Source organism: Pimephales promelas, chromosome 15 (genome assembly GCF_988280905.1).
Source record: "Pimephales promelas chromosome 15, fPimPro1.hap1.1, whole genome shotgun sequence".
Classification (NCBI taxonomy): Eukaryota; Metazoa; Chordata; class Actinopteri; order Cypriniformes; family Leuciscidae; genus Pimephales; species Pimephales promelas.
In genome coordinates, this window is record NC_142783.1 from 22216406 (window position 1) to 22243453 (window position 27048).

Here is a 27048-nt window from a genome sequence, read left to right on the forward strand (position 1 = left end):
TCTGTCTTTACCATGGTCTTACACTGTCTCTAGAGGTCAGATTAAATAATGCAGAGCTGTGTTTCTGAAACGGCTGTTTCTTCTGCAGTGTGCTGGAAGATCATTGTAAATAACAAAAAAAAATACATCTTAAAGGTATAGTTCACCCAAAAATAAAAAAATCCGTTGTCATTTACTCCCCTTTGTTGTTCCGATCGTATATGTCTGTATGCTGTAGGACAAATGATTGATACCATTGGTCATTAGTTTATGGATCGAATGTGGTTTTGGGACATCTATACACAATACTTATATTTTAACGTTAATATTTGAAGCAATATTTACTTTCCATATTTTGTGGAATAACCCTGATTTCCTATCACAGCTTTCATGCGTCTTGGCATGCTCACTATCAGTCGGTCACATTGCTGTTGGGTGACTTTATATTGACTTTATTTAATGGCTGGTGACTCTCTTGCTTACATTCCAGAGGTTTTCATGTTTTCAGGACCGACTGATAGGGAGCATGCCAGATGCATGAAAGCTGTGATTGGAGATCAGGGTTATTCCACCAAATATTGATTTATTTTACAATATTATTCCTAAATTAAAACTTTAGTATTGTGTTTAAGAAAAAAATACATTGATACTTGCTTTGCATTATTCGAGGTCTGAAAACATTGCATCTTATTTATTTTGACCAGTTGTCATTTCTCCAAATAAATGCTCTAAATGACAATATATTTATTTATTTTTTTAATTTGTAAGAAATGTTATGTATACACACACAGTGCATGGTAGATTACTTGCAACTTGTTGTCAGTTACTGATTCCAAATTACATGACAAAGAATTGTAGTAATGTATTCTGACTACGATTTGATTACTTTTTAGATTACTTTTAACTCGTTTATCACACTGATTTGAATAGGAAACTCTTGTATACATATTGATATAAAAAATTTAAAGAGAATTAAAGTATGTTCCATTCTTTGTTAGCAACAATATGAAATGCCACAGATATTACATTCGGTCAGGGTTTCACACTGGGGTTTGTGATTTTAATAGAAAGCTATCAAGTAATTAAATCATAAGCATTAAAAAAAAATTGTCAAATAAAAACATTTACTAAAAGATATATTTTTAAAATGTTTACCTGCATGTCATGTGACCATTAATCGGAGAACCATGAACATGTTATTGACTACATTATTGACCCTGCATTGCATCATGTCAATGTGAAATTGTACATTTGAATGTGTTTGAAATACAAATTCTCCTATAGAAAGTAATACGTTAAATGACTCACTGAGTGATGATTCAAATAATAATTAAACTAATGCTGATTAGAAATGCAATGTGGAGAAAACACTCATTAAAAGTGAAATGACTTCTGTAAATCCAGTGATCAGATGCTGTGTGGCTCAGTTTTCACTGATTTCAGGCAAGTTTTTAATTAACTTGTCACTAAATACTTTAATTGTCGCTATGTATGTTAGCCTACTGGTATATTGAAATTGCATAGAAAAGATAATTAAACGGATAAGCGAACAAAAGATTCGACTCGCTGTGAAGAATAAAAAATTTAACCAAGAAATAGGCCTATACGTTACACAGTTTCTGCCAAATATGCCATATTTAATAATTCTGTATTATTATTTTTTTTACAGAATTGTTAGGCTTACATACAAGGTAAACTCGTTAGCAGAAACTGATTTACTTTTCTATTATCTGTGCTGTCAAAAGCTTTCTCTGTAAAAATATATGAGAGTTAAAATCAAAGGTAGATTATTTTTCTAAATAAATTTAGCAGAAAAAAAAATTCAGGAAGCTCTAGTTCTTGTGCACGCGTCACGGTACCGATTCGGCTCGCGCCCGTTCAGTCCACTGCGCATGACATCACCGCCTTACATACTCCCGTTGATTTTTTTCCCTTCTTCGTCGCCATCCTGAGAGCAGTTGAGGAGGAGACATAGCGGACTCTGTCGGGTTTTTTTCAGTGATGTGTTTCTAGGTAACTTAGTAGAGTCTCGTGGAAAAGCTCATTTACGTACTTGATTTTATCGGACTCTCTGTATTTCGGTTGCGAAAAAACACAATAGTGATATTGTGTTCGAAAAACTCGGTTCGAGAAAGAGGGAGGCGTGAAAGGAAAACTTTTTGTGCCAAGGTGAAGAAATCGAGGTTTGTTTTTGTGAACGTGTCCGTATAAAGGCAGAAGTTCGGGATGTCTCTCTCGGTACCTCAAAACGGTGTGAAGGGGGATAACGAAGCCGTCATCGAGCTTTTTGTGAAGGTAAGACCAATAGTCTGACCAAGAAACTCCAATCATTTAAGTAACGTTAGAGATTAAAGGGATAGTGTACCTAAAAATGCATCTTTTTTTCATTATATACTCACCCAAAGGACTTTCTTTTGTGAATACAAACGAGATGCTGTGCAGAACGAAACCCTTTGTCACCTTTTACTTTTATTATATGGGAAAAAAAAGCGTTGAAAGGGAATGGCGAGACTGTCAGTCTCTAATGTGACCCTTCCAAACCCACATGCTTTGCTATCATTTGATTAATAATTCTTTTTTCATAATTTTTCATTTTTTAATTCACAATCCCTTAACCTGTAGTATATCCATAACGATGGCAGAAATATGATTCAGCCATTGTGTTTTACAGTAAGACTGAATGATGACACTGTGTGTCCATGTGAATGTCAAATGGGTGGAGACGTTTTCTCAATATCACTCGCTATCGGACTATATGCTGTTTCTTTCATATTTTTATGATTATATGTGACATAAATAAAGGGCTAAGAGTTTTCTCCCTCAGCTAAATGCACAAAGCACGTGGGTTTGAGGAGAGGTTGCGTTAGAAACAATGCACATCTGCAGTTCCTAATCCCGACTGCAGGAAATCCGTCCGGTACAGGATACTGAGTAACCCAGGCTTGATAAACAGAGCCAAAAGATCCCAAATTCTGTGTTAGAGTTCAAGATATGTCTGTTAAGTAAGGGCACTGTGTTTGTATGTAAAGTAAGTAAGTAAGTAAAGGTTTATTTCTATAGCACATTTAAAGCAGCTCACGCTGACCAAAGTGCTGTACATAGCGCAGTAGTATGTGAAACCATTTGAATGGAACAGATAAAACTCGCCTTTCTTCATCTACTTCAACATTGTTTTTCAATGTTTTCTTTCATAACGGTGTCATATTTTAACTCCACACACAGGAATCGGTCATATCTGTTGAATGTAACCAGAGATGGTGTTAGGATCTATTTATTGTTGGTTTGTTTCTCAAGACATTGGTTCCAATATAAACTGAATAGAAAGAATCCAGTCCTCCTCTGGATCTCAGAGTAATCAAACTTGAATTATTCGAATTCCTCTCCACTGCAGGGAACCCTGCTGTCCTCTTTCTTTCCCTTGCTTTTCTCTTCTTTTCTTTCCCTCTGAAAGCCTTCTGCCCGGCAGAGCGGGAAAACTCCTGAAAGACTGAAAGGAGGGAGAGAAGGGAAGTGGAGGAGGGGAGGGATTTACAGAAAGAGGAGGGGGCTCCTAACTTTGGATATTTGGGGTCTGATGTCTGTTTGGAAATGTGCAACACAAGCTCTCCTCTCTGAACTGCATGGTTACTAAACTACTAGTGCATTAAAGCTAAGGACTTTGGATTTCAGTCTTGAAAACGCTGACCAGAAGTTTATGATTCCCAAGGCTTTAATTAAAGGATGCCCCTGCTGCATTAAATGGACTGTAATTAATAATTCAATGAACATTGCTGCAGTTTGTCACAATAGAAGACACTTGTATAGGTCAGCTCTTTTCGAGAAGTTGCGAAGTGACCCTGCTGAACATTAGAACAGACTCATATTTTAAATACAGAGAGTTTTTTTTCTTTACTATATTTGTATATTTCCTTTTGAAACAAATCCAATAATAATAAGTGAGACAAATCCAAAAGCCTATTAATATTTAAAATTATTATTAATATATTAAAAAAATATGTTTTTTTTTGTTTTTTTACCATAAAACTCGTAAAATTGTACTAACATAACCTTGGTTCTTTCTAGAAGAGGGTAAAAGTACTGCGTAATATCTTACGCTAGGGGAAAACCTTTTCCACAAGATATTGAAGCCAAAAATTGAAGGTAGGTGAGAACTTCCGTAACCCCACAGTCTATGGGTGAAAAGATTGAGAAAATTAAAAAAAAAATTTACCTTTGATGCATGCAACCTTTGTAGGACCCCCAAAACATAATACAATTAAAAAAAAAATAGCCAAATAGGGGCACTTTAAAAATAATATATATAGGGTCATTCTCATTTTAAATGGCTTTTTTTAAAGTCATAAAACCACCGTTTTTATTTCATAAAATGTAAATTGACCATTTTTTTCTCTTCCTAATGCCTTTTTAAGAATATTCTTCAGTATCTTGTTGTGATGTGTCATGTATTAAGTGCTTGATATTGGTCTGATAACAATGTAATTCTCAGTGATGTGATGCGATTTTATGATCGGGGTTATCAGTGACCACACTATGTGATAATGACATAGTAAATCAGCAGCATCCAAAATTAGCACATGAGCAGTGCTAAAACAATTCTGCTGTTGTGGTTTTGATGTGGAACAGCACGAAGAAAGACCGCTGGTCTCCCTCTTTCAGCAATGACAGAGTCTGCTGTTATCAGATGAGCGTCAGTGACGCTTGTGTGTTTGTTTCTATAGCGCCTGGGTAAAGAGAGTTTAGTTTTATTTGTTTGAAAGTGCACACACTGCAACAGATAACTGACCTCTTTCCCTCACTTTCTTTCATTTTATGTCCCTCTCATTCATAATTAACCGCATGTATGTAATCATGTGTCTTTGTTCCACCTTTTTTTACTACACAACATCACAGCAGGACCAGCCCCTTTGTTGCCATAGACACCAAGCAAACCGTGCCCCTGCTAGCAGCTGATAATGCAGTCATCTCCCTCCCTCCCTCCCTCCCTCCCTCCCTCCCTCCCTCTGTACAGCTGCACCTGCTGGTCATCTTTACTATGCATTTTTGCTTTGATCACCATTAAAGCACACTGCAGCATGTGTTAGTATACAAAGCGTTTTAAAAGGGCTCTGAACAGACTTCTTGTGTGGTTGAATCTGGTAGTATGATGCAGCAGTAATGAAGCCTTGGACGGCGGAAGGATTTGCATGGTTATGAGATGTCAGACTTTAACATCTAAAAGTGTGATAAATTACCGATATTTAGAGCAGAAAATTTAGATGTAGCCATTGTCCTGGTCCGCTTAGCATTTACAGTGGCATTTTTAACACTGAATTTAAAGGTATAGGTATACGTTCGCAACCTGATTGGTCGCCTTTTATGGCATATATTTCGAGATGGAACTTACGAACATCGAAAACAATGCTGTGTGCTTGGATAATTGCGCTCGTTGTGTGTGCATAGCCTACATATGCGTGTGAAGAGCTTAAAAAGTTCGTAAAGGAGTCAAAACAGTGGCAAGAATTCCTCCACTCCATCCAGCAAACGAAGATTTGCTGCGAAGACGCAGTTCTGATGCCTGTACCAAACTGTGATGGGAAAAACGGGCATGCTTAAGCGTTCTGTCCTTTTTAGGGTCGCATTTTGTGACGTCACTACCCGTTCTTGGTTCATTTACATGTCTTTGGTCCTTTTTGCGTTCATATGGGTGTTTTTACACTGGCAGTTTAGTTCAGAATGGGGCACGGCTCGCTTGGAAAATCGATAATGTTGAGCTGTCATGCGGACCTGACCTGGGAGCGCACCGAGGTACCGAACCCGAAACTACCTGAAGGAGGTAGTCTGAGTTCAGCGTTCACATTTATTCAAATGAACCACACTAACAGAGCAATCGCACCAGAGTTTGTTTTAATCTAACCAAACATGCTAAGTGTGAACACACCCTTAAGCAACCACCAACATCACCCTATAGCATTTTTATGTAAGCAGTGTGAGTTTCATTCACATTTTCTTTACAATTTATAATAATTTATGATCTACCCAATCCTCTACCTCAGTGTGCACATGGAGTTGATGGCTCTTGAAAATGAGCCAGATCACCATGTGACGGTGGTGATGTTTACTTTGTAGAAGGACACTGTCACTCAGGTGCTTTACACAGTCCAGGTGCTGATGATGCAACCACAGTAACCCTTGTTCTGCTTTGATTGGCTCTTTAGATTAATTATTGTTTAGGCTGCATGTGGAGTCAGATGACTTCAGTGTGTTTTGCCTCTTGTTTGATTGCAGTCTGCAGGGAACAATCGCTAACATCAGCTCAAACTAAAGAGTTATAGTTTAATCACTTAATGACATAGTTTGACCTCATGTTTCTATCTTCGTATGAGTTTTTAAAGGAATCATTGATCTTTATGCAATAAACAAGATATTCTGAGTCTGTCTTGTGAAATGTTTCCTTTAACCTTTTTTGATATTCATGAGGCATTCCAGGGCTCCAGACTGCGACCAAATTTATTTATTTATTTTTTTACATGTTAAACGTGGAAGGGGCTTATCAATGAATCCGGAATGTGTGTTAGGCCAATGAGTGTGAGAAGAATAGGGAATGGCCACTGTAAGTGGCTAATGTGTGGAGGGGGAGGGTCGATACTCAAGCGCGCGTTTAAACGTTTTTGGGAAGGAGACGGAGATAACCTAACAAGCTATTGACTATTATAGTAAATTAACTATTGACTCGTTCTTCCTGCGGCTAGTGTGCTAGTTAAAGCCACTTGCTGGTTTCCCAAATAATACATTACAACAGCGAGAATCAAAAAAACGATTACTCTTTGTTAACACTGTTCAATGTGAGTGCCAAATGCTCGAAAATGACCTGTCATCACCTGGGAATTGACGGCGATCGAGACCTAAACTGCAGGCGTTACCATCGGTGTTTAAACTAAACTATTCAAGATAGACACTCACTGTATCGTGTACGCCTACTGAATCAGCTCTGAATTGAATAATTAGCTTTTGTAACTGTGATAAGGAATAATATTTAATTTATATGGTCAAATATGCAACGTTATTTTACCATTTGAATATTTTATTCAGTTTCTGTACCTTAAAACTAATGTTAGACCTATCTGAAAGCATTGTTTATTCTGTTAGTATATTTGCTCTGTTGTATTTATTTATGCTTTTGCTTGTGGTTAGGTTATTTGTTCATCTTTTCTTTATTTTATTTGACAGTAGTCTTTTTTTAACTGAGCACATATACCAAATCATACCGAAACCGTGATACAAACTGAACCGTGAGCTATTTAAAACGTTGCAGCCATAGTACAGTGTCACAGTTGGAAGATGATTCAGAGTGAGAGGTTTTTGTGGCGAAAAATGGCAAACCATTTTCATGAAGACTGGCTGCGAGAATTCAGCTGGTTAAGGTAGTACAGTAAGGAGATGAATTCCTTGAACTGCGAATGTTGCAGTCGCTATCCCATAACTGCAGGGAACACGGAGTTTGCAGACAGTGCAGGCACTTTTAAACACAATATGCTAGTTAAACACAATCTTAGCCTCAAGGTATGCGCTGACATGTAATAAATCAAAAAGCAACTCCACTGGTTTCTTTCAGAAGACAAGAGGTTGTAATGTTAAATCAGAGTGCAAAGGTATTGTAATTTCTGCATCTAGTATCAGTAGTATTTATTAGTAATACACTGGACATTTAATTAGTATAAATGTGAATATTTGGTTAGTATGTTGATTTACAGTGTGTGCTCCTAAATTTTCTGGTTGTGCCCCTAAAATTTTCAGTTGAGGGCCACTGTGCTCCTAGTGAAAAAAAGTTAGTCTGGATTAGCCCTGCATTCATAGGCTCAGATCTGCTGTGCTGTAGACAGTGACATATCTGTTGAACCCTCAAGCGTTTTAGAGAAGGATTATGGGACAGCTCAGAGTGTCCTTTCATCTCTCACAGCTTCCATTTTTAACCCGAACTAGTGATCAGTCTTTTTAATGATGGTTAAATATGCAATTCAGTCTTTTATCTGCTGCCAAGATGGGAACTTGTATAGCCTAAAGAAAGACATTTAAATGCTCCAAAAGATTGGTGAGAACACCAGCGTGTCTGTTTTCTGATCGGAGAAAGTTTGTGTGTTGGAGTCCACATTCTTGGCCTTTAGGGCTCTATTTGCACCTGAGTCAAATGCTTTCACTGCATGAGATCTGTCCTTACCAAACAGACTGAAAATACAAAACTCTCTCTCTCTCTCTCTCTCTCTCTCTCTCTCTTTCTGTCCTTCAGCCAGTCACGTTAACAGACGGTTCATGTCTAGAAAGCTGCATTGCAGTCATCTCAGGATAGTGAGCCTTCATGATGAAGTTTCATCCGTTTGTTTGGAGCTCATTTGCGTCCCTTTGGTTCTGTGTGGGCATGTCCTTTTATTTTCAAACCAATAAAAAGTTTGTCATGTCAGTCACTCCTCCTTTATTGGAGCTGAAAGAATATGCGAGTCAGAGTACACAAGGAGGTTTGTGTTTAGTATACTGCTGGGAATGTTTATAGTTTATAGTTTATAGTTTACACGGTTTAGGGAAGAAAAGTAATGGGGGTTTTTCATGAATGATTTTTGATTTAAAAAAAATATATATATATTTTACGAAATTACAGTACTAATATTTGTGGTTGTCTCGAGACAAAGTATGGGAAGATGTTTGCCGCATATTGTTTTCTCAGCTGTTTCTGTCTCTCTCTCTCCCTCTCTTTCCCTCTCTCTCTCTCTCTCTCTCTCTGTGAAACGCACACTCTTAGTTGAGGTAACTTTGTGTTGGCGTGTGACAGCCTTTTGCCACCATGTGTAACAAGCATATGCCTGTGAGTTCAGTAGCATAAAAGCTGTATCAGCAGCACTGCCTGGCTCTGATTTTCTCACAGGCCTTGAACAGGATTGTGTGGATCTCCTGTGACCTGTGCCATAATGACACATTGGGTGGGACTGTACTATGACTCCTGTAACATCACTAGTATTTGAATTTTATTTTAAATGTTAAATGTAGGCAAATTTGACCAGGTTCGAATCTAGCAGGAGGGATTTGACTCTGAATGGTGTAATATAGCTCATTTTGGATTCTGGCATGGATTTGCATGCATTTAGTCTTGTCTCACAGCTGATCATCTCTCTTCTCCTAAAGAAAGTGATCTCCATGTTTTTGTTCATTTGAAAAACACTTGTTTATTCAGCTGGTGCAACACTGTGTAACCAGTGGTGTAGGTCAGATGAGACTCTGCATGTCTCCGTTGTGTGTGTGTGTGTGTGTGTGTGTGTCTGTGTGTGTGTGCTGTTGGTGACCAATGACAGGCTGGGAGCGTGGCTGTGAGTCATCAGTATGTGGTCTGCTGTTTTGGGAATGTTTGCACTGACTTCGTAGCGTACGTGAGACCTGCATGGAATCTGGAAACAGGCAGAATTCAAACTACATACATGTGTGTGTATATGAAGAGTTCAGATGCAAAAGCCTCTAAATGCCATTTGAAATTTTCTTCTAAAATGATCATTTTTATCAAGCTTGTATATTTAAGTTCAGTAATTTCACTTAAATGGCAATGAAGATTACCTATTAATTGTAATTTAAGTGAAATTACTGAACTTAAATATACAAGCTTGATAAAAATGGTCATTTTAGAAGAAAATTTCAAATGGCATTTAGAGGCTTTTGCATCTGAACTCTTCATATATATATATATATATATATATACATATGTTTGTGTATGTGTATGTGTGTATATATATATATATATATATATAGTGATTTTGTTTGACCACTTTCACGTAAACGGGGTAGGTTATGTCGTGTTTCACAATATTGATTTTGAAAAAAAATATAAAAATTTAAAATAAGTAAAATGTAATTGTCACAAACCAATTGTTCATCATTAGGCATATTACTCCAGTCTTCAGTGTCGCATGATCCTTCAGAAATCATTCTAACTTATTGGAAAATCTTATTCCACAATGTTAAAATACTTGTCTAAACCGTGATACCGTTTCCCCCTGGAGTCTGAATAGAAACTTTGTAAGAGACTATGACTTCTTCCCACCCAAAAGGGGTCCCAATACCATCCATATATCAGTACATAAAATCATAGTTTTCCTGATGCAAACATCATTTGGAAAATGTATGTGACTCAATCTGTTTCTCTGTAATTGGAAATCCTTCTTTCACTCTGTATGTCTTATTTTTTCTTCTTTCTCCTTCCCTTTTCTTTCCTTCCTTATAAGGTAACACCATGGTCAGATTGTGCACAGGGGCTGGAGAATGAGCACATTGTGATTGTGAAGAGTTTGGCTGTTTGGAGTTCTAAATTTAGTCTGCTGGGCACTTCCCCTCGGCCCCACCTCCACACACACATTTCTGTCCTGTGGGAATCTCACAGTGTGACCTAACAAGGGAGGCTGAAATAGAGGGCAGGAGTGTGTATGGGTGTACAGGTTTCTTGTGAGGGCCAAATGTCCACACTTGTAAAGTGAAATATTATGAAAAATGACACTGAGGACATTTTACTGACATTATGCAGTGTCTTCACTAATATAGTGAAATATTATATAAGAGAGAGAGACACTCCACCTTCTTGCATTCAGATTGAGTTGCCCTCTGACGTCTTTAGAGCTGTGCTGGAAGAGATGAGAGCGTAGATCAGATGGAGACGATGACACACTTACCAGCTACTGCATCATGACTCACTGTCTCCACTGGACAGCTGTAGCTATGTGTGCTGCTTCTTTAGGGAGTTCAAATCCTTCAATCTGTCCCTGACAGTGTTGCACAGCTTATTAAGTTAGTATTTACCTGTGAGAGAATGTGGCATAATGCAACTGAAAGCAAAAGCAGGGAACATAGTGATGATGAACTAGGTTTTTGGGTGATATAGTTGAAAACATACATCTAGATACCTTTTAATGGTACCTGAGAAATGGGGATTTAAAGAAGACTATCATAATTACTAAATGCTGTTTCTTTTTTACAAACTTTTCCACAATATTACTACTTCACTTTTTTTTGGATCAAATAAATGAAGGCAGACTTTTCCAACTTCCAAAAATCAACTATTCAAGTCAAGTTCTTTCGAGTCAAGTGGCGTGTTATCTCTACGCATTTTGAGCTATCCGCGTGTATCCGCGTCTACGCCATTAACGTCCGAGTGATTCCGCGTGTCTGTACACGCCGTCAAATGTCCGCGCAAAACGAAGCAAAATGTACTGTAGATCTACATCTGGGGAGCGATCTTTTTTTTTTTTTTTCTAGGATGGTAAGGGAACAGTCATAAATGCCATTAACCCCAGTGACGGTTAGGTTTAGGGACGGGGTTGAGGTAAGTCATATATTTATTTATACAGTAATAACGTTAAGTCAACGGCATTCATAAACACGCTGAAAAGCGATTATGCGTCTTGAAAGCATGCCAAAAATGGATATACGAATTGGCGAGTCATACACACGCTACTTCATGAGATCAGTCTGCAACAGTAGCCTATGTGTATATTTTTATTTTAAAAAATTACAAATTATTTTTTTAATTATCCAGAAAACCGTCTTTACTACAATCTGACAATCAGTTTTTTAAACTGATTCACTGAATTAAAAAAAAAACTTCAGCAGCAAAGTGGATAAAGAGTTGGGAAGTTTAAAACGGAAAAGCAGCAAATAGTCTTTTATTATCTGTCTTTGATTGGGTGTATTAATTAATTTAATTTTTAAAAAAGTATACGCTTCCTGTTTTAGAGGTTTTGGCGTTGCCATATAAGGTAAACAGCCTGTCTTTTTACGTCCTCAGACTGCCATCTGTTTTTTCCCTCTTTTCTTTTGGATGCACCCAATGTGTTTTTAAGAGGTGTTGAACAAAAGGCCTCTGTTTGTGTTTGGAGAGTCGTCCATATGGATCAGAGAGTGAGCTAGACCTCCTTGAATGGAGAGATGTTTATAGAGAACATCTATGGAAAACAGAGATGCAAACACACTGCTGCTCTTCATTTTTGACCATGTGCCTCTTTCAAAGGTCATTTGGACCATTCCGATTTTAAGGAAACAACGTCAGTTCTGTTCAAAACTGACAGATTTAAAACATGCAGCACAGATGTTCATGTGTCTTGAGGTGTGAGTAGTAGTGTGTTGTGTAGCTGTTGCTTATTTTAGTCAAATAGAATGCGTTTTAATAAAGATTAGATGAGTGAGCAGCTGTCTCAGAGGAAATGCTTGCCCTCTGTCGACATCGCAAAACCTAAACAAAACCCTCTCACAACAGCCCATGCCGGACATTTCTGGAATATATTCTGCTCCCCTCCCCACCATCCTCAGAGGCCTTGCAGAAGGGGAGGAAAGAGAAGAGGAAGAGTAAAAAAGGGGGATGAAGACAGGAGGGGTGTTTAAGTTAACGGGAGAGAATCCTCTCAAGCTTGTGAAAGCCCACCTGTTGCTCTTTTTTGTTCATGCTTGTCTTGTCTTGTTGCTTTACTATGAAGGGTTTGACATAGTTAGTTAAAGGTTCTCTCAGCGATCCTGGGTGTTGACGTTCAGAATATTTTCAAACAAATCGGAGGCTAGCTAGACCCTCCCTCCTCCGCATCTCATCTCCCCCTCCCTTCCGTGCTTCCTGAAATAATTGTGAACGTGCATAGTTCTAGCTAATTATATCCTTGTGTGGGTTTGGCGAACATAAGCGTCAATTTAACGTTACCCACCTGTCCAGCAAAAACAGAGCACGTTCTTTATCCGACTCCTTCTTTTTAATTTGTTCTTCAGAACGACGTCTCTTTGGTCGTGTGTCAGCCATTTTTCAAACTTCCCTCTGATGCTTCTATGAGTCTCTCCTTCACACACACACCCCCTTCATGTGCACGCGCACTACCCCCCAGACCCACCCTCAAATACTTCTTGCTAGTGATTGGCTGGAACACTGTTTGTTAGGTTTCGTGGTCCGGGTGAGACATGATTGTTTTTGTTGCCGTTTGTGGAGCCTGTGGTGTCTACAGAGACCGCGTTTTTTTACAGTGTGTTTAGGGGACAGGCAGCTAGCCGATAGTGAGGAGACGTTTGATGTATGTGACAAAATGTTTTGGCCCCACATCGCTTAGAGAACCTTTAATATGTTTTTTTTTATTAGAATGAAAAGCACCTGGAGTTGGTTTATAACATTAAATTTAGATTCTTTTAAATAAAATTCTGTAAGGACATCAATGGCAGGCGTCCTTTTGAGTGATTGTTCTCTCTACATCCTTCATTAATACCAACAATTGGTCTTGTTATTAAACCTCTGTGAGTGGAAAGTCTGTTTGCTCTCTGTTGTGATGAATGGAGCAGATGAGTAGAGAACACACCCTGGGGAATCCACAGCTGTGGTGACCTGCAGGCCATTACTGGTACTGCAACAAGAAAACTGATTGGACTGACACTATCCTCTGTTTGTGGCCTGATTTAATAATTTATTTGACTTCCTTCAAAATTTGAATGGTTTTGTCTTTAAAAAAAAAAACAGAGCCATAATGATTTCAGGCCCTCTAATATCCTGATGTTTGCAGACAAGATATGACTTGAGATGTTTTTATTTATTTATTTTTTTTAATCATTACATTTCCTATCACTGGATTTCTGTTTCTTCTGTCATTCCCCAATCATGATCATTCACACAGGATTCCTTTGATATTTTATCTGTGATATCAAGAGAACAAGAAGGCATACATAAATTATATTAATCTTCTTATTTCTAATTTTTGTATCAAAAGTTATCTAAACGTTGAGTAAGATATTTTTATTTGTCAAGGATGGATTAAATTGATCAAAAGTGACATCAAAGGCATTTGAAAATAAATAGATAAATTGATAAAGTTATTTCTTGTTCAAATAGCCTAAATGCTGTTCTTTCGAACTTTCTAATTATCCTTAAAAAAAGAAAGAAATGTAACAGTTTCCATAAAAATATTAAGCTGCACAACTTACTGTTCGGTTTTCAACATTGATAATGTTGAAATATTGATAATGTTTTTAATTAAATATTACAATAAAAAATAGATTATTTAATAAATGAATAAAATATTTTACATTAGTTATTAATCTATTTAATTAGATTAAATTTAAACAAATAAATAATATTACTATAGTAGAAAAAATATAATAAGTAACTTTAATAGAAACTAATCTTTAGATTTATAATATTAATTTAATGTGTTGTTTATAGCTGCCTTTTAAATTTTAGGATGGAGTCCCTCACACGAGGATGATTCTCATAAATTTAAACACATTAAGGATTGCACTTAAATCTTTACTTTATTTCTGCTGAAGGTTTTAGACACACAAAGCAAATGAGCTGTGATTTTAATGTTTTTCTTCATAACCCAAATTTGTAGTGTTGTAGTTTGTGTAACAGGTTGTTTTATATAGTCAATTGCCAGCCCTGATAGACTGAACTCCACAGGACAGACAGAACATTTGTGTCTCTATGGAAACCGTTGTCCTGTCCTGTCCATATACTCTTCCTGTTTCCTCTCAAAGTATCTTTCATTGGGCAGAATCCATTTACATTTATGCATTTGGCAGACGCTTTTATCCAAAGCAACTTATATTGCATTTCAAGTACACATTTACATTCTTATCAGTTCCCTGGAAAACGAACCCATGACCTTGGCGTTGCAAGCGCCAATGCTCTACTGTTTGAGCTACAGGAAAGCCTCCAGGAATCACGTAATCATTTTGAGCCATTAAATCTCTTACCCCCCTCTCTGATCAATCAGGGTTTGTGTTGAATATGTGAGCTGATTAATGTATGTGAAAGTGGCAGCAATTCCGACTTTATCTGTCTGTTTTTAACAAAATAAACTGCTCAAAATGAACCCCGAGTCTGCAGGAGAAGGACCTGCCACAATTGAGCACTGAACAAAAGTAAAGCTTTTGTTCACCACACAGAGAGTGAAAGTGTATGAACAAGAGATACCAGCAGGGTGTCTGGACAGGAGAGAGATGGAGGATGAATGAAAGAGAGAGAGAGAGAGAATGAGCGAGAGAGAGAACTCTCTAGAACAAAGTCTTCTGTTGTTTATTGGACTGCTGGATTCTTTTCAACATGCAAAACTAGATAACAAGAGAGCTAACAACAATACACTGCTGAAGAATAAAAGCTGATTCAGATATCAGTGCTGCTCTGTGTGGCTTATTGAACTGAGAGCGTGCTAGAATTCAGAACAGACAATTTATGATTGCGTAATGCCTTCCTGAAATTGTACGCAATGGGTTTTTATTCAATAAATGATGGTGATTTCATCTAGCTAATACTCCCAGTCTCTTCTTACTGCCTTATGAGGCAGCATCCTAACAGTAATTAAAAACTCATACATGACTAATTAGTAACACCTAAGGCTTTCATGAAATGCGCAGGAAACTCGACTCAATTGATTTTAATACAGGCGTTATAGAAAAACATAAATGTATACAGCAAACTATTTATGATAAATAGCCTGTTAAAATTATTTCAAATATTTTTAGAAATCCTTTTAAGACATTGCAAAAATTCTGAGATAATCACCCAGTACACGAAGGATATACAATAATGTCCAAAGTTTGGGGTTAGTGTGTGTGTATTTATAAAAAACAAAACAAAAAAACTTTTATTCAGCAAGTACAAGTTAAATTAAATTAATCTAAAGTGGCAGTAAAACATTTAGGCCTATAATGGTGCAAAATAATTTTATTTCAGAGAAATAATGTTCTTTTGAACTTTTGTTCAAAGAATTCAGAAAAAAATTAATCAAGCGGCACAACAACGCTATGGTTACACACACACACACACCGTTGGCGGTGACACATCATCTGTCAGTTGTGCAGTTACCCAAAAAAAATCTCCTGAATGAAGTTAAAACCCATCATGTCACTGATGTGTTTTACTAAATATTAATTCTTCAAAAGCTGTACATGATATGTGTTAAAATCAAGTGTTCAAAGTGCTCGTTGCTGCTGCAATCAGTGGCACGGATACGGTGTTTTCTCGTGTGGCTCGCGCACACGGCACTGTATTCACTCGGGATGCGTGCTTCAATCCGTTGTGGATATTGTAGTATTGTATCGCTGAATCCCCCGACCACTATGTTGGTCTGAGACAGCAAGACCTAGTCAAGACCGAGAGGTCCGAGACCAAGTCCAAGGACAGTCAAGGCCGTGACAAGACCGAGACCACGTAAAAGTGGTCTTGAGACATACATCACTGCTGTTCGCTCATTGTATAGTTAGCTGAATCTAAATTGCTGAAGCACACAGGAACATCTCTGTGCTCTGAATCATACACATCTTGTTTCTGGAGATTAGCGGTGGACTAAAGGAGAGATAGAAAGAAAACACGAAGGTCTGTTGTGTGTTGGAGTTCACACTTAGTGTGGTATTCAGCCGAGAAATGTGGAGGAGTAGGCTGGGCTCTTTAGGTGATATCTCCACTGTGGAATTCATGTCTTTTAAAAATGTTCACACATACACTCGTTATATCTGAATATTTGAGGTTAAGATTTATTGGTATAATAAATGCCAGAAAATACATTGTTAAAGCATTCCTTAACATGGCGCATATAACCATGCTTTATTTTTTTTTAAATGGCACTCATTTCTCTCATTAGCAAATAAAGAAACACATAAAATCATATGTGCAGTCAAATTATGTTCTCAGTTGGCTATTATTGCTATACTGCTATTATTTTTCCTCTCAGTATAAATATTCTGTATGCATTCATCAAAAAACTTTTAATGAACATGGATTGGATCAATTTAACATTCAGCAGGCTAACAAAAATGCACAACAAAATAAAGATATATGAAGTAAACAGTACCTTTTAGGTAGATTTAGCAGTTTCCAGGTGCATAAATAAAGTAAACAAATGTAACATAATACTGCATATTCTCTTCACTGTATAAATTAAATACATACTCTATTACATTAAGACATAGCTAAATTATATTGTCCAACAGTAATATATTTCTGTCACAATTAATTAAACTGAACCTTTATTTTGATGGGTTGCCATGAAGACCTTTGAGTTTCTGTCTGTTTATGATATGACCGTGACAATAGACTTTGTCAAATGAAATGGTAAAAGTGGAGATGAAGTTCATGCATTCGTGTTCTCATATAGTGAGGCAGCAGAGGCTGAAAATACAGTGAGTGTCGTGTGTGACTGTGAGGGAATGAAACATTCACACACTGAAATTCATTCACACAGTGCAGGATTCATATGAAAATAATCTTTTTGCCGCTTAATATTTAACTTTTTTACAACTTTTACTGTATAATGTGGAATGTCATGGACTTTTTCAATTTCGTTTTAATGACTGGATTCAGTCCACGTTTTCCGCATCGCGAAAATCATAGAACCCTATACATTAATCCTTATAAAATTAACAAAAGTTATTTAGTCAAGGTTAGTGAGTGATTTTTCTTTTCTTGTGTTTAAATGCAGACAGCAACGCAGGAGGAATATGAGATAACAATCTTGGATAATGCAACAGACATATACAACTATGTGCCTTCACGCAGTTAATTAATAAACCATCAGTTTGTTAGATCAACCTTTTTCATTCTATAGCCTATATGCCAATGGATGTGAATTAATCAAATCAGCCGATACATTGGTGCATCTCTAGTATACATAGATGTAGTCTGTATAGTTAAGTTTGTCTGCACATAATCAGGACTTTGAAGGTTTTGGAAGGTCTCTTCGGTATTGAAAGGGCACTATGTTAGAATGTTGTAGCTCTTGCCATCCACTGGGTTAAAACACATTTTTTTTTTTTTTTTTTTTTTTTAATTCTGGAAAAGGACAACATGTTTGCCCTCTGCTCTTAATGTAGGTTTTGTGTGTTGGAAGCTGGTTTAAAGTGAGTCTTCCTATCAAATACATCTCAGTAACATGGAGCTGATTGTTTAACGGTTAAAATTCTTGTTGTGGTTTAGTTGGTTTCTCTGGTACAGAGTTGTACAATAATGACCCTGTGATTGCAAAATGTTCACTGCTCAGCAACTCATTGGAATAATGACAGTTTTGGTGAGTTATTTTATATGTTTTTCTGAAGTCCGACTTACACATTTTTCTTTCTCTTTCAGGCGGGCAGTGATGGAGAGAGCATCGGCAATTGTCCATTTTCTCAGCGTCTCTTTATGATCCTGTGGCTAAAGGGTGTGGTCTTCAATGTAACCACTGTGGACCTTAAGAGGTGCGTGTTTTTATAGAACTTTGTTTATTATAATAATTGTTTGGCATCCAAAAACACCAATGATAATGTAATTAAAAAAAATGTTTGAGCCCTCTTTAATGTCTAGGTACAAGTCAATGCTTTTTCTTTGTTCAATGTGCACAGTTCATGGGTTAAATCCGGTTAAAGATCTTAATTTTGAGCTCTCAAAGTGCACCAGATTGATTTCCAAAATGGTTCCTGAGCACATGTGGCTGTATTTGACAGAGTAGCATGATGGTATCTTGTGTAATGCCATCTGAGGGCTCACGCACATTCAACAGAGGTCTACTGCCTTACCCAACACAGACTGAGATTTCTTTGGAATCCCTGAATCGTGTGACAGTATTATGTATGGAAGATTATGAAAGGCATAAATACTTTGCAATCTTGCATTGAGAGATGTGATTTTTTTTTTTTTAATTGTTTGACAATTCTCTCAAGATTTTTGGCACAAAGTGATGAGTCATGAGTCATGACCCATCTTTGCTTAAAAAGACTGAGAAGCACTTTTACACCCAAACATGATACCCTCAACTATTACTAATTCTCCTGCACATTGTGCACTGTTTCCAAATAGTTGGATAATCTAATTTGGATAATCTTTTCACTTTTATTTGGTCTCTGTCCCAACAGTTTTTGGGGTGTGTTGCAGCCATCAAAATTTGTTCATATTTACAAAATACAATTATGTTATTCAGTGAAAACATTGGAAAACGTTTCTTTGTACTTTTGTCAGCTAATAAAAGGTTAAATAGAATGAATAAATCACAGATTCTTGATTTTATTGCATTTTACAAAGTGTCCCAACTTTTTCTGATTTGGGGTTATACATACATACACACACACACACACACACACACACACACACACACACACATACAGTACAATGGGCCTCTGCACTTTTGTTTGATAATGCAATTTTTGATAATGCACGTGGAAATTAGGCTAATCCTTTCTGCCGGTTGGTCGTTCTTTCTTTCGAGCTGCTGGTTTTACCCTCTCTCTTACCCTTTCCTTTGTGCCAGCACGAGGGATAGGGTGCTCCTTCTGCTCATGCCAGAGGTGTGAGGTCATTTCCTGTTGTTGCAGTTGGTAAGATCAGAGTGTTCCTGCCTTCAAGGCCTCATGGGACCTAACCCCCCTCTGTTCCTGAACACTCAAGTGTTTTCATATTTCACAGTCTCCATTTGTGGATATCAGTGGACGACGTCCTAGTTTGGGGAAAACAAATGATTAATGTAGAACATTGTTGTTTTTTAAGGCAAATGTATTCCTTTTAGGGTTAGCTTTAGTAACTATTTACCAATACTAGTTTAAAACAAAGCTAAGTGTGTGTTGGGTTCTGAGTGCTCTGGAAAACCCCTTTATTGTCCGAACTGTACGCAGCCCCTGAGGGGATTTTATCACCTTGTATTCTAAAGAAAAACAATTCATTAAATGTCCTTGGGTTCTGCCGACCTCCTGCTGCAGGTAAATACTAAAACATTTCTACAGTTCCCATAGCTTTGGTCTAATCTCACATTTGTTTGAGCAAAGTTGCGTAGGGTTTATGGACTGAACATAGTTGAGATGTGCTGAAGAGTCTCTTTGAAAACAAATAATTTCATTGTTACGGGAAGTAGATTCATAGGCCACGTTCACACAGCAACAGAATACGGTTGCCAGTCCTGTATTTGAGTCCTTAATATGGTTCCATTCACTCATAGCACGGTTATTTTCAGTCACTGTTCTCCACTGGAGCTGCTCCAGTAAGTTTGGTGTAAATGTTCCACTCTCCACCAAGATATAAAAGCTGCTGGTAGTTAATGAAGATTTGATGGATGAACTCATTTGCTTGATTGGGCATTTGACATATCAAAAGTGCTAACTTTTCAGTTTTATGGACCTTGCTATGGTTACTGGTAAGAGAATACAGGCTTGACTCCTGCTGCATGTTCATACAGACAGTATTTGAGATGCTACTGTAAGTTTTGTTTCAATGGGCCAACCTGACAGTGTGAACGTAGCCATATTAATGTTGAACTTATGTTTTTCTTTGTGGTAGAAAACCAGCTGATCTGCAGAATCTAGCCCCAGGAACCCACCCTCCCTTCATCACCTATAATGGAGAGGTCAAGACAGATGTCAACAAGATCGAAGAGTTCCTAGAGGACGTCCTCTGCCCTCCAAAGTTAGTGAGAGAGTATGTTTGTGTATTTAAGTGTTGCATCTGTCAACAACCTGTCAAAATGTTTTATATGACTTCTACCTCTATGTGTGTTTGTGCACTCAGGTACTCTAAACTTGGTGCAAGACACCCAGAATCCAACACTGCAGGGATGGATATATTTGCCAAGTTCTCTGCCTTCATTAAGAACTCCAAACCTGATGCCAATGAGGGTAACCAGAATGATTTAACTCTCTCTCACCTCTAAACAAACTAACAAATGTACATTGTTCAGTCGGTGGAATGATCACACATTTGATAAGCTTAGTTTAACCACACAAATACTTTCTATTGCTCTAGTTTAATAGATTAGACCTGGTTATGGTTGCCATGTCTTATGTTTTGCATGTAAACAGTGTGTGTCTCTAGTTTAGATAACGCAGGGCTTGGATCCAGTGTTTCATTTACATACTTTAGTGCTGTAGGCAGGGCCACAATTTGATAGTTAGGTCAACTTCCAAACTAAACACTGTTGACATGAAACTGACTTTAGGTCAAAGTAAAAGCCGCTGCATTTTTATCAGAAGGTGTAGAACTGTTGTCATAATGAATAATATGCTAGGAATTTGCCTTGGTGTAATGTCGCACAATCTCAATGACTCTTTGGCTCAATAACAATTTGGCAGTGACCCTGAACATAAACTAACTTCAAGAGTCTCCACCCTTATGAAATGTTGACTGTGGGTGATAACGGCCTCTCTATTCCAGCTGGAGTCTGTCAACATTGTCTCAGTGCTAGCAGACAGGAGAAATTGCTAGGAGACCTCTCGTGGAGAGCAGAACATGCCATAGTATTTTAGTCTGCATTTAGTTAGTTAGTTAGTTAGTTAGTCACTTTTGAAGATTTAGAGCTTAACAGGTAACCTGTTACAGTGGCCTGCTGATATTAGGTGTATGTGAAGTAGGATCAGCTTTCACTGGAGTGTAATAATGCCCTTATGTGGCAGCTAAGTAGAAGTGCAACCAAACACTGCAATTCTCTTTTGGAACTTTCTCCCTCTAGAGGGCAGATCACTATTCATCCTTTGTTTTTTGTTTTTTTGTTGTTTTTTGTTTTTTTTGTTTTTAGGGCTGTTAAACGATTAATCGCGATTAATCGCATCCAGAATAAATGTTTGTGTTTACATAATATATGTGGGTATATGTACTGTGTTTAATTATTTTGTATATATATATATAAATATACACACATGCATGTATATTTAAGAAAAAAATATTATTTATATATAAAATATTTATATTTATATATAATATAAATTATATATAAATCTATATACAGTATATATATACATGAAAATAAAATCTATACAAGCATGTGTGTGTATTTATATATATATATATATATATATATATATATATGAAATAATTATACACAGTGCAACCACATCTATTATGTAAACACAAACTTTTATTTTGGATGTGATAAATCGCGATTAATCGTTTGACAGCCCTATTTTTTTTATAATTTAGTTAATTAAATTATGTTATTATATTACATTTTCATATTTATTTCTTAAACTTGCCCTTCATTTTTTACAACACAATGCTATGTCATTAAATTAAGTGAATTAGTTAATTTACTGTGAACTGGGATATTTTGTGTCTCTTTGTTGTGTCTTTGCAATTTGGAAAAACAAACCCAGATTTAAAAAAAAAGCTTTAAAGTGGCTGTCTGTCTGCAAGGTGAAAATCAGAGGAACAAATTTGATTTATATGATTAAGTTGTATTTTTTTATTAATCACAATACATGTTACAACCAGCAAGCAATAGTCATAAATTCACCTTCTGGACAAAATAACCTTGAATTTGCATACAATTATCAAAATGAAGTTACATTTCATTTTTGCCAAAATTACTAACGAGATGTATGTCATATAAGCAAGTCGGCAGTGATTACAAGGTGTTTGGTTTCATTTCTTTGACATGTTTCACATAGCCTGTGTGTCTATTCTTGGGCTATGGTTAGACATATATAACATTTTCACTGACAGCCCAAATTTTGCCTTGTTTATGCTAGACGTCAGGGTCTTTTAAACACAAAATTGCTTGCTTGGAAGTCAACCGCACTGTGGACCACCTGAGATGGTCAGTTTCGTGTGCTTTAGATTTCTTTTTGAGTGTTCACTTGCTGTGAATGGCAAACATTTTAAAAAATGTTTTATTTTAAAAAAAAAAAGCTTATCTCTGGCATTAACATTAAAAAGTCTTCTTAACCATCTCTTAATTGTTGTTGACGACATATAGCATTGGAAAGGGGACTGCTGAAGACCTTGCAGAAGTTGGATGAGTACCTGTGCTCTCCTCTACCGGACGAGATCGACCACAACAGCATGGAGGAGGTGAAGGCCTCTGTGCGCATGTTCCTAGACGGTAAAGAGATGACTCTGGCTGACTGCAACCTGCTGCCCAAACTCCACATCGTTAAGGTAACCTGTCGAACAGGTCAACCTCTACCTCAGATTAAAGAGAATTTCACAATATTGTTTTGGGCTTTAAATGATCTTTTATTATGATTATTACAGTATGTGCCATAATACATGACAAAATGAGCCAAAGGATTTACCAGTTAATTTTCTCTCTTTTGGTTTGCAGGTGGTGGCAAAGAAGTACAGAGGCTTTGAGATCCCTAAAGACATGACGGGCATCTGGAGATACCTGAACAATGCCTACAAGCGTGAGGAGTTCACCAACACATGTCCCAGCGACAAGGAGATTGAGATCGCCTACGCTGACGTAGCAAAACGGCTTGTCAAATAATGGCTCAAAATCTCCTCCACTCCCCTCCCTGCGCTGGGACTGTTTAATTTTCATCACATGAGAAAGAGAAAAAAAAAACAAGCTTATGGACTCCTTTTTTCCTTCTCTTTTATTTAGAGTAAATACCCAATGCATGATTTCTCCGTCCTCCGTTACAGCTCTTTAGGACATATCATACAATTTCGGTGTGGCCGAAAGGCTGTTTTTCTTTGTCCTAGTTTAAGTGTTAAAGCAGAAAATGCCAGATACTCTCAGTTGTATCGATGGCTAACAGCGTGTGAGCATGTGGCTCACGCATATCTATTTTTCTCACCCACACTATGTAGCAATAACAGAGTGGGTTCACCAGCCTTTTGTTTTATTATGGATTTAAAATATGAAAACAATGCTTTTTCGAAGCTTGTATTTTGTTTTGTTTGTATCTAAATGCATTTGAACAGTGTTGAAAGCTCCAGTGTTTATTTTCAGAGTTTTAGAGAGCAGTGTAGCCCGCTGAACACACCGACCGATGTCTCAAAAGACGCTTTACTGATTTCAATGAAGTGCATATTGACTTGTGATGTTCAATACTCAAATATGAAGTTCATATCATATACATTAGTCATCAGTTGTTTGCAGAAATGGCACCTTTCATACCATGTAGTAAATTCGTAGCACCTGTGGCCTTTGGATGAAAGAAAAGCCTCTTTAACAGAGACTATAGATGCATGAAGAGATTCTATAGATCTGCCTTATTCACTCTAGATTCGTTATTTAATGTTGAGAGTGCCGCGCCATCATAACTGCATCCCATGGCACGAAACACATGAAGGGAAATGCCTGTGTAGCTCTAGATGTAGAACTACTTCACTAGAAGTGTCCTTTACAATTTGAAGAGTAGCAAAAAATGTTTTTGTTTTGTTTTTTAAGGAAATGGTTTACAAGGGGCATCTCATTTAAAGAAGATGAATTGTTTTTAACATGTGGTGTTATGAAGGATGGCTATATAGACAGAAAAATCTTACCAGATTAGTCTATCAAGTTTGATTAAAGGCCCAGAGTAAAATACTGCATTTTATGTTGAGACAATGTTGAGTGTAAACTTGATGTTTCTGATTTGACGAAAGATAATATTGAAAGAAATTGGTTGCCATTTGTTTTCTTGTTTTTTCAATTCTATTTGGGAAAGAGAATTGTTTTTTTGAGGGGGGGGATTAACATGCAATGTTTATACATTCATGAACTGAATGTAATAGAATGATACTTGTAATGACACGTCTGGCCTTACACCTTTCCTCAAGGTAGCAAAAAAGAAAACGTGGTTGGAAGTGAGTGAGTTGCTGCCCGGTGGGAACAAAAAAAAAAAAAAAACAGGAAGTTTATGTTGAAGGAGGGCTTGTTTCCTTTTTCCACTCCTCTGCTTATGCCGATCCATCAATGGAGTGGACGGTTGAGTGAAAATGTAGGGATTTTTCCAGTCTGCCATCCTTTCACTTTGACTTCTCTAATGGAGATCATTGGCAAGTTATTAGAAAGTTGGGTCAGGGCCCCCTTTTTAAAATCTGTTTTCAGCTTTGTGCATTTGCGCATTTTTTTTTTTTTTGAGAGAGAGAGAGAGAGATGCTCCCTCCAGACTATTCAGCCCATATCTCTGAGTAACTGAATGTTAAAATGTTGCTCTTTGTAGGTTTCTGATTGGGTCTGTGTGTGTGTGCGTGCAAGGAACAGGTTTGACATTATGAAAATACTGCATGTTTGCCATATGCCATCGCACTCTCATTAAATAAACTGCTGGCAGCTATGACAAATTTGAAGTGACTCAATGTGAATTTAGTACATCACTTTCATAACAGATTTCTGACATTTCCATTTCAGTCCTTCTTTCCAATGTTTAGGATATCCACACATTTTGGCTGCAGTACAGATATAAAACCTTTTTAGAATGGATATATATTTAAATTTAGCCATTGCTTTTGCATTAGGGGAGGGGGAATTATGAGAATCTGCTACAGTAGTTTTTTTGTCATTTTATCTAACAGGATGGGCATTTTAAAGTGAGACAAACCAACTTACACCAAAAAAAAAAGTCACTGACTTTTGTCGAATGGATATTACAAAAGACAAAGTGAAACTGAAGACAGGAAAAAACAATACAATGAAAACAAGTTTTGTTTAGAACATTGCTAACACTTTACAATAAACTCTCCTTTGAGAACTTTATCATTAGCTAATATAAACATATTACAGTATTTATTTTTAAATGTTAATAAAATAAAATACAATTGTTCATTGGTCATGTTAGTTCACAGTGGATTAACTTATGTTAAATTACGAATTTTGATTTGAAATATGTATTTTTGAATGTTGAAATCAACATAAATACTTTACAGTATGGTTAATTCGTTAACTACTTTAGTTAACATAAACTAAGAAGAATGAAAAATATTTCAAAACATTTTTAATTTAGTTCATATTAATTTCAACATTTACAAATACATTATTAAAATCAAAGGTTGTATATGTTAACAGTAGTTAATGCACTGTGAACTGACATGAACAAACAATAAACAGCTGTATTTTTTATTAACTAACATTAAAAAAATAATAATAAAGAGCTTACTCTAACAAAGGTATTGCTCATTGTTCGTTTATGTTAGTTAAAACATATAAACCTTACTGTTAAGTGTTACCAGATTAATAGAAGTACTGTTCATGTTTTAATTAAAAATTATTTTTATTTAAAGAGTTACAGTAACATTTAAAAAACATCAAGGAACGTCTATATATTAACTTAATTGTCATATAAATATAAAAGATATGATTTAATTACAAGTTGTGAGTTTCAGATTTCATAGACATCTGGCCACCAGAAGACGCTATAACCCCTTTCCATTCGAAAGAAATTACAGTTGCTTCACACACAGCAAACTGAGATTAGATTTAATAAAATAAGCTCTGTAAATTGACAATAGATAATGAAGAACAAGTTGTGGGTCTATATAATCCAGTTCCAGTATATTCATCTTTAAAATCTACTTTTGTTAAATTTTACAGCTCAGACCAAGGTAAATACGAAGTTCAAATATGAACTGCGCGCTCCGCCCAGCACGCTCCTTTGCTGTGAGCTTCAGGAGCGCGTGAATAACACCAAACCTCCAGCGCGCGTCAAACAAAGCGTGCGCATTTCAAACTTTCAGTTTAAACACCTTCATTTGACTAAAGGGAAACTTTATTTTTGTATATGCCGTAGGCCTACTTAACCATGAGCATATCAAAGTCCAAAATTAGGAAGCTATTTAGGAAGTCAAAGAGTTTAGGTAAGGAAACCAGGGATGATGACAGGACTGAGGGTCAGTGGGGAACCTCACCCGAAGACGACCGCGCTAGTTTCAGAGGTTCGTCTATGACTTTACCGTCGAGTCCTGTAGATATCACCTCATGCCCGGACTCACTGCCCACCAGCCCCATCGAGAAGAAGAAGAAACGTTTCCCGACCTGGAGGTCCAAAACGAGAAATAAAGATAAAGAGTTTCTCAGTTCCGGAGAACTGGACCATATGTTCAATTACAGGTGAGTGACCTGCCGCCTCTTTTCTAATGCTTTTTTTCTCACAAATATCTTTCATAGGCATTTTTGAATGAGCACCATGCTGGAATCCCTCATTGCAACCACATTCACTGGTATTCGTTAACCTGGTCAGTTTTCAGCTGGTCTGACTGGTAACTTAGATCAGCTGTAGGTTACCAACTAAACAAGCTCAACAACAGCTTTGCCAGGCTGGCAGACTAAAAATCCTTTGGGGAAAAGTGGGGAATTTCATGTTAGTAGTGATTGATAACATTTTTTGGTAGAGAACATTTCTTATCATTGTCTTTTAACAAACATGGTCAACAGATAATTTGTTAGG

General features: G+C 36.9%; 2 protein-coding genes across 2 annotated transcripts in view; both read left to right on the plus strand.

The window, feature by feature from the left end:
* Positions 1-1952: 1952 nt before the first annotated feature.
* Positions 1953-23565, plus strand: clic4 (CLIC family member 4). The gene is made up of 5 exons (XM_089120373.1): positions 1953-2274; positions 18068-18177; positions 20243-20577; positions 22650-22831; positions 22998-23565. Exons 1-5 carry the CDS (start codon positions 2206-2208, stop codon positions 23160-23162), a joined length of 861 nt encoding a protein of 286 aa, XP_088976499.1. The 5' UTR covers positions 1953-2205; the 3' UTR covers positions 23163-23565.
* A 2727-nt stretch (positions 23566-26292) lies between these two features.
* crybg1a (crystallin beta-gamma domain containing 1a) overlaps positions 26293-27048 on the plus strand; it is a 42973-nt gene continuing 42217 nt past the window's right edge. Inside the window, exon 1 of the mRNA XM_039694705.2 lies at positions 26293-26711. Coding sequence (XP_039550639.2) covers positions 26404-26711 — 308 coding nt within the window. The 5' untranslated portion in view covers positions 26293-26403. The remainder of the gene's footprint in view (positions 26712-27048) is intronic.

Excerpts from the sequence above, each read along its gene's own strand:
- clic4 (XM_089120373.1), top strand. The coding sequence starts at position 2,206 with ATGTCTCTCTCGGTACCTCAAAACGGTGTGAAGGGGGATAACGAAGCC. Across the intron at positions 18,178-20,242 it reads ACCACTGTGGACCTTAAGAG|AAAACCAGCTGATCTGCAGA; the intron begins GTGCGTGTTTTT and ends TCTTTGTGGTAG. Across the intron at positions 20,578-22,649 it reads CAAACCTGATGCCAATGAGG|CATTGGAAAGGGGACTGCTG; the intron begins GTAACCAGAATG and ends GACGACATATAG.